Source organism: Oreochromis niloticus, linkage group LG8 (assembly GCF_001858045.2).
Source record: "Oreochromis niloticus isolate F11D_XX linkage group LG8, O_niloticus_UMD_NMBU, whole genome shotgun sequence".
Taxonomy (NCBI): domain Eukaryota; kingdom Metazoa; phylum Chordata; class Actinopteri; order Cichliformes; family Cichlidae; genus Oreochromis; species Oreochromis niloticus.
This window is the reverse complement of record NC_031973.2, coordinates 1,097,969-1,105,929: the sequence shown is the minus strand read 5'-3', so window position 1 is coordinate 1,105,929 and position 7,961 is coordinate 1,097,969. Positions and strand designations below refer to the sequence as shown.

Here is a 7,961-nt window from a genome sequence, read left to right as displayed (position 1 = left end):
AGGAGTACCACCGGAGGGGCATCCGTGAATCTAAATGTACCTTCACACGAACACCTGTGACTTCTCCTTCTCTTTTGGCTTGCACTGTATATCTCCGCTCTCTAGCATCACATATGGAAAACACCATTAGTTGCAAAGCAGATGTTCGTCCCCTCCACTGTATTCAGATATAGTGGGGGAACATGGTGGCTTCCACAAACCACAAACCCACCGCTATGTATTCTTAATAGATTTATTATAAGTTTATGAGAATGCGTCAGTTTATTGGAAGAAGTAATTAGACACAAATCTATGTATATTTATGAGTACAGTATCCTTTTTTCTATTAAATTATCTCATAACATTACTGACTGTACATTTTAATTATTTTCTTTTGCAGCCAGAACTCAGCATACTGTTGTAATATGAAGAATGCAGAAGAAACAAATCAAATCTACTTGATTCTTTTCTAATTCAAAGCGCTCAGATTTTGAACCCATTTTGAAATTGGAGTTTCTCTATTGTTGAATTTGTTTCTTCTCTTTATGTTTTGCCTCCATGTAATTATATGTGTTGTTCAGTGCTAACACTTGAATACCTCAGAGAGGATGAACACTGTTAATCTTCTCTGCCGATCGGCCCGACTGTCATTAAAACGCCAGCATTCGCACCGAGTGACTTCAGAGAGCGAATGAAAGGAGACGCCTGCACAATCCTGGCCTTCTTCTCCTCGAGATGAAAGAGAGTGTGTGTCAGAGAGAGCTCTTAAGTATGGTTGTGTCTGTTGTCTGTTTCTCTGTGTGACCTTTCACCTCTGCTGCTGCTGCTGTGGTTGCAGCCACATTTCTACATGTGGAACAAAAGCTTCAAACAGGGGAAGCAAGTGCAATACTGAGAGCTGTTCCTGTTCATTATTTAACAAAATGTCATCAAAGGAGGCACTAAGCTGACCAATGAGGTGTGCAAGACCGACCGAGGTGTCGTAGCCACGTGTTCATTATGTTCAGACAAACATGTTAAACATAAGCATCGTGTTGTGTGTTTGAGTGCACAGAGCTCTGAATGTAATGTGTACAGCAACACGTCCACAACTGACACCTCGAATCAGCGTTAAAGCTGCAGTCGTTCCTGTAATCTGTCCTGCTTGTTGTTCACCTTTTCTATTCTATTCTATTCTATTCTTTAAGGGCAAGCACAGGGGCAGATTTCAGGGGAGCATGTCTTTTCCCAACCCATACAATAAAAACAGAAGCAGAGGAATTCATTAGAAACAAGTGTAACATTCCTCAACATGAGTGTAGCTCTGACAGAGGAGGGTATTTGCTTCATTTCGAGTCCACGAACAGACAACAATCTCAACCGTTCCTGTTCCCTGACTTGCATCCTTCATCATTCATGCACTGGGTCTATGTGGCCTGTATTTAATGGTGGTGTTTTTAAACTACAGCGTGCTGGAGACGATGTAACTCACAGTTTGGCTGACGTGGCAGTGTAAACTGTTTTATTAGTTATTGCAGTGATGCTAGCTTTTTCTTTAATGCTTGAAGGTTAAGATGACAACAGCTCAGCAGATGAAGATGGATCATTTAGAAACAATCAGAGCAGGAAAGTGACAAAGAAGCTCGGATTTATCACTCTTCATTCATATGCAGGTCTGTAAACATTTTTTTTACTTTAAAAATTGTAAGTAAAATTTTATTTATATAGCACCTTTCAAGACAAAGATCAAAGTGCTTCACAAAGAAATACCAGGACATTTAAAACAAAACAGACAAAAGTTAATCAAACACAGTTCCAAAAAGATGAGTTTATAGTTATTTTTAAAAGAGACTACTGAGTCCACAGATCTTTAGCTCAGAGGGAGAGAGCTCCACAGTCTGTGGGCCACAGTGGCAAACGCCTCATGTGCTGATCACATGACCTCACACAGGGCTGTAGAAGTTCAATAATGTAAGCTGGTGCTGGTCCACGAAGAGCTCTAAAAGTCAGAACCAGAATCTTTAAATGGACTCTGAGTTCAATGGGGAGCCACTGCAGCTGTATTAGCAACAGCGCCACCTGTGAGTGCACATGTGAAGCCTTTCTGCAGCGTTTTGAACGACCTGCAGACATTCCAGGAAGTTTTTGCTTAGACATGTAAACAGTGAATTACAGTAATGCAAATGTGATGAGATGAATGCATGTGTGACAATCTCCAGTTCAGTGCGAGATACAATAGGACTTAATTTAGCAATGTTTCAGAAGTGATAAAAGCAGGACCGAACCAGAGATTTGACATGAACATCCAAAATGAGGCGGAGTCAAAAGTTACCCCAAAGTTTCTGATAGACGATTTCACAAAAGGGGCCAAGAGCTTTCATGATCTTAGGCACAAATCTGTCAGGAGCACATACACATGCTTCAGTTTTTCCTTCATGAAGTTGGAGAATGTTGTCAGCCATCCAACCTTTAATGGGGTCTAAGAACTTATTCAGGATCTGCAGCTTAAAAACATCTTGGGGCTTAAAAAAAAACATAATTGAATGTCATCAGCATAGCAGTGATAGCAAATGTCCTCAAAGGGGTTCAAAATATGCTGAAGAGGAAGTAGATCTATTAGAAACAATAAGGGCCCCAATACAGAACCTTGTGGCACACCATAGGTGAGAGAAGTGGAAGATGGCTGTACGTAGAAACTCACTCAAGCCACATGTAATATTTCAGTCTGGGCTGACTGATGTTCATCAGGTAGAAAAAGCAGCAGTTTTATAAAAGAGTGAAACCATAATGGCAAAAATAGATTTCTATGTATTTGCTGTTAATAACCTGACAAGTTTGTGGTTAATATGATTTTTGATTTTCAGCTTGTATATGTTTCTGAGAGATGGTCCACACTTTCATCGCCATGCTGGACCCTGGTGTGCCGGGATTGGCTGCTCTGTGTCTGTCAGTAACAGTCAGAACAACAAACATGGTGAAATGTCTGCAGCGATTTCTTCTCCTCTGAGTTCAGTTTGTTCTCCCGGTGAGACAGACACCTCTCACCTCTCCAGAGGAGACCCGAGCAGGCTGCCTCAGACCACTCAAACTTCCTTTCTCAGGTCTCTCTGTGACCTTCGTCCTCGTCTCCTCCTCTCTGGCAGGACTCTGAATGCTAATCAGCTCTGACCTCTCCATCTGGATCCACTCAACATCACAGCGCTCCACCTGTTCCACATCTCCACCCAGGGAGGTGACATTGAAGCCAGAGTTGAGTTTGGTTGTTGAATTTCTTTTTTTATAACTTTTTTGATGAAAATATGCGTTTTTTCCTTCATTTTCATTATTTTGGGAGCGTGGTGAAGCTGCTGCCTTCACCTTTGTCCTACATTTAACATTAAAGTCGCTGACACGTTCCTGTGCAGTAAAACAGGCTGGCTCTTCCTCACCTCCTGTTGTGAAGGAGATTTATCTGAAGTACTGACATTAATCCTGGACTGACTCAAAGCTTCAAACAGCAACATGACAGTAACTTTAAAGTGCAACTATTCTGCTCATTTTCATTCTTGGACTGTGCTAGAGGAGCTTTGCATGATTCGTGGTTTGAAATAATCCTTCTTTATCTCACAGATAGAAAAGAAGGTTTTCCGTCTCTGTGACAACATTCAGATCCAAGAGTTTAGGGCAGTCTGCAGAGCTTTGGCTCAGCTCACCGACAACCAGCAGGCCAAAGCTTTCCAGAAAACTCCATCGTGGAAACGCTCATCTGAGCTTTTGTTCAGCTTCATGTTCAATTTGCATGTACAAACTCCATCAGCCTGCAATTACCTGAAGGGCCAATTAGATGCCAAAATTAATGATGTAATTGTTATTAATGATCTGTCCTCCATCTTTAACATATCAAAGGGAGGCTCAGTCAGTGGGTCTGAACACTCACATCAAACAGCTCTAATGGAAAATCAATCTGTGGGCATCGAGTACAAGTCAGGGCTTTGGTTAAAATTCAAACCAGCATCGATATCCATGCGTTTAAGGTCATTTTTATTACATCACACAAAACTTTATTAGTTTATGTGTGATGATGTGTGCCATCCAGACAGAGTGTCACTAACCAGAGCAGAAAACAATCAGGACGGATTTTCCCCTCATTCCCGACATTCAGCCCGTTAGCTTGGTGCCATTTAAAGTCTCTGACAGACAATCCTCATGTTCCTGGGATATTTAACCTTATATGTGTCTGTTATTAAGTGCACAGTGTTGTTGTTCAGCAGCTGCAGATTCGAACAAAGATGAAGGATTCTTGAACAAATGCTGGAGTTTGATTAAATTGATCTACTTAAGGAAAGAAGTACCTTTAAAGAGTTATCGGTTTAACCGTGAGAGAAAAAACCTGTGAAGGTTACTATAAACACAATTTTACATTTTACTATAAACTGAAAACTCAGTGACAGAAAAATCTTTTTACAGTGCTGATGTAAACTCACACAGGATGAATTATTTTAAAGCTTGTTTATCACTTTTCTTTTTGCAGAGAAAAAAAAGTCATGAACATGTAAATTGTGTCTGTTTCACTTATTTCATTACAACCCCCCCCCCCCCCCCCCCCCGAATCCCTGCATGGACTGTAATACACAAACACATCCTCAGTGCAGTGTCCGAAATACCAGACACCAAAATATGGCAGTAAGAGTATGTGTCATTGTGTCGTGGTAGCAGCAACTGACTGGTTGTTGGTCTGTGTGATCAATCATGAAGTTGAACATTGACATCAGGATTTAGAAGAATAAACTCAGTGAGCATAAAGCAGGACGAGGTTTGTTTTTTAAAATTCAGATTTGAGGAGAAATCCAACAAATGTGTGGTGAGAACATCAAACACAGCACTGCCTGTTTGGCTCAATGGATCATTTTGGATTTGTGATTTTTGCCAGATCTTCTCGAGCTTCAGGTGGTGGAAGGGAAAGTACCAGAGGAACCAGAGCTGTGGAGGTTTGGTCCAAATGAAAGAGAGTCGAAGTGAGTCTCAAGCAAAGACTTTAATGTATGAAGAGTGTTAACAGGAAACGGTAAGGCGGTCCAAAGACTCGGACAAACTCTGTCATCTCTGTTTTTACGTGCAGACGTTGGAATATTGGGGATGAGCAGAGCAGAGCTCAGAGTGACAAACATAGGATGACCTGCCTTCCATCGGGAGGTCTGAGCTCCACAGCAGGTCCCAGCAGCCGCTGAAGACCACGATGATGATGATGATGATGATGATAATAAGTATCCGTTTTTTTACATTCTCTCAAATGTTTGATGGGAAAAATCGTCCACACTGAAACGATCTGACAACAGGAAAAAATCCTCTCCTCTCGTTTAAAGTCACAAGCAGAAGGTCAAAGGTCAACCCCGGTCGCTCACAGGTCCTGGACTTGACCCGGGATCGCGTAACAGTCTGCCGGTGCATCGTGTCCAAAGGGCATCATGTCCAGAGAGATCTCGGCCTCGCACTCGTGCCGCAGGATGGCGGGCAGCAGCAAGTTCCGGCGGTTCCGGGAATCACCGGAAGTGGCCGAAACTTTATCGAAGTCGCGCTCGAGTTCCGCCGGCGCGGCGCACGCTTCCTTCTGCAGGGTGGTGTCATGGTGGTAGGACGCCAGCTCGTTGCTGAAGTCCACCGCCTCCACCGCCGAGGTGGCGCAGTAGCGGCTGCAGCCCAGGATGGTGGAGAAGGCCTTCCGGAAGTCGGCGTTGAAGGCGTAGATGACCGGGTTCAGGGACGAGTTGGCCCAGCCGAACCACACGAACACGCTGAACGTGGTGTCGCTGACGCACGGCGGCGCGCGCAGGCGCTCCAGGCGGCAGAACGGAACCATGCAGTTGAGCACGAAGAACGGCAGCCAGCAGAACACGAACACGCCCATGATGACCGACAGCGTCTTCAGCACTTTGGTCTCGCGGCGGAAGGAAGTCTTCAGCGAGCTCTCCTCGTGCGCAGAGGCGCGGGGCCGCCGGTGTGCCGCGCGGCAGCCCCTCTCCAACGAGGAGATCCGCCGGATCTGCGTGCGCGCGATGCGGAAGATGCGCGTGTACGTGCCCACCATGATGAGGACGGGGATGTAGAAGCTGATGAGGGAGGAGGAGATGGCGTAGGTGCGGTTCAGGCTCGCGTTGCAGTCCCCCGGGTCCGTGGCGTTCTGCGCGCCCGCGCGGTGCCAGTTGAGCTGCACGGGGATGAAGGAGATAAGCACAGACAGCGTCCACGCCACGCCGATCATCACGCACGCGAACCTGCGCGTCATCCTGCGCTCGTAGCGGAACGGGCTGGAGATGGCCCAGTAGCGGTCCATGCTGATGATGCACAGGTGGAGGATGGAGGCCGTGGAGCACATGATGTCGAACGCCACCCACGTGTCGCAGAAGCGGCCGAACAGCCAGACGCCGGCCACCTCGGACACGGCCCTCCACGGCATCACGAGCACGGCCACGAACAGGTCGGACACGGCCAAAGAGATGACGAAGGCGTTGGTGACTTTGGAGCGCAGGTGGCGGAACTTGATGACGGCGGCGCACACCAGCGCGTTCCCCAGAAGCGTGGACACGATCAGGATGCACAGGACGCATCCGGTGAGCGCGCGGAGGCTGAGGTCGCTCCCGTGCGCGGGGCTGTCCGCTGCCGCCGTGACCACCGGGTGCTGGCTCTGGTCCTGCCGCTGGTTCCGCGTGTCGTTGTAAAAAGTCTCCATGGACACTAAGAGGGTCCCTCCCTCCCTCAGGTATACTTAATCCACGGGAGCTCAGAGCACTCCAACACTTAATAGCACACGTGAAACGCACACTTCAAATGTTTCGGTCTGTAAAAAAACAAACAAAAAATCACCTCCAGGCTGAAGTGAAACATCTGGACTGAAGCGTGGAAAGTCCACGCGGAGCTCGTTTGCTTCAGTTTCTTTATGTTTTTAATGTGCCAAAGACGTCACGAGAGCAGACACTTCCACTCACTGTTTAACAAACTTTGGAAACTGCAGTTTCATTAACGAGTGATCCGGTTCTCAGGAGCAGACCCACGCACCATCTGGACACTTCTCCAACCGTTATAGGGCTAACAGGTAGACAGAAGCACCAGCTGACCCGGCGTGTGTGTCCTACTGTGGGAGGGTACCTGCATAGAGCCACATCCAGACTCGCCACAGACACTCCAGCCGAGCCCGGACCCCCCTCCTGCGCCTGCCCACACCTGTCTGTGCCCGTGAGGGTCTCTCAGGTGTCCGTCTGCGTTGCCTGTAATGGACCCGTGACCCGCCTCCGCCCGGGGATCAGCTGGGGCAGTAATTCGGTTCTGTGTCGGTTTCTTTGACTGAAATCTGAAGGTTTCCCGCGGTCTTCATGCTCAGGTGTGTCTGATGCGGATCCACAGCAGCTTCTTTCAGGGAAAGAGCTCCTGGGAGTGAGGAGGAGGAGGTGCAGATCCTCGCAGCTGCAGTGCGAGCGCACACACGGACCCGCACGTTTAATGAAGGTGAGTCTGAACTGAGCTTTTCTGTCTGCAGGTCGTGAAACAGTTTGTTTAGACTTCCTCGCTGTGTGTCGCTCTCGGTCCTGCACAGCTTCAGACTGTCTGCAGACTGAAGCCTCACAGCTCTGTGATTTAGAGCCTTATAGATAAAACTGCTTTTCCAGCTGCTCTCTGTGACCTCCAGCGTTCATAAGAGTTCACTTTTCAAAACTATAAATATATAAATAGCTTTAAAGTAAAACATTATCAGCGGATTATAGAAAAAAAAGTTTATCATAACAGACAAATAAAAATTAACTTACAGGTTTCCGATGAGTGACGCTGAACTCGTTTCTTTTATATTTTTTGGGCGCGATAATTAAAACAAAGCGTTATAAACGCGTGTTGTTCATTCTTTTATTTGTTTTTCATTTACATATAAAAGTCATTTAAATATTTTGCATGTACAGAGGCTGAATTCTGGAGAATGTTTTTTACTTTTATGGCCATTTTTGGATTGTTGTTAATAATGAGCACCGTAATAATAA

At 46.2% G+C, this 7,961-nt stretch overlaps 2 protein-coding genes and 1 long non-coding RNA gene across 7 annotated transcripts in view; 2 read left to right on the top strand and 1 right to left on the bottom strand.

The window, feature by feature from the left end:
- Window positions 1–640: 640 nt before the first annotated feature.
- LOC112847629 (uncharacterized) lies at window positions 641–4,509 on the top strand. Its single transcript, XR_003221272.1, has 3 exons — window positions 641–724; window positions 1,527–1,631; window positions 2,823–4,509. It is a non-coding gene; the product is annotated as an uncharacterized LOC112847629 (long non-coding RNA).
- Window positions 4,510–4,953: 444 nt separating this feature from the next.
- LOC100690386 (D(1)-like dopamine receptor) lies at window positions 4,954–6,688 on the bottom strand. The gene has a single exon (XM_003449431.5). It carries the CDS (start codon window positions 6,662–6,664, stop codon window positions 5,336–5,338), a length of 1,329 nt encoding a protein of 442 aa, XP_003449479.1. The 5' UTR covers window positions 6,665–6,688; the 3' UTR covers window positions 4,954–5,335.
- A 611-nt stretch (window positions 6,689–7,299) lies between these two features.
- LOC102080227 (serine-rich coiled-coil domain-containing protein 2) overlaps window positions 7,300–7,961 on the top strand; it is a 43,569-nt gene continuing 42,907 nt past the window's right edge. For 4 of the 5 annotated variants that reach the window (XM_025909544.1, XM_025909542.1, XM_005471577.4 and 1 more), the window contains exon 1: window positions 7,305–7,437. The gene's annotated coding sequence lies outside the window, so the exon portion shown is untranslated. Of the gene's footprint in view, window positions 7,438–7,961 lie in introns of all 5 variants that reach the window. The other variant, XM_025909543.1, reaches the window with a different exon arrangement.

Bases quoted from the DNA above. Each gene is read 5' to 3' on its own strand.
- LOC100690386 (XM_003449431.5), bottom strand. From the start codon at position 6,664: ATGGAGACTTTTTACAACGACACGCGGAACCAGCGGCAGGACCAGAGC.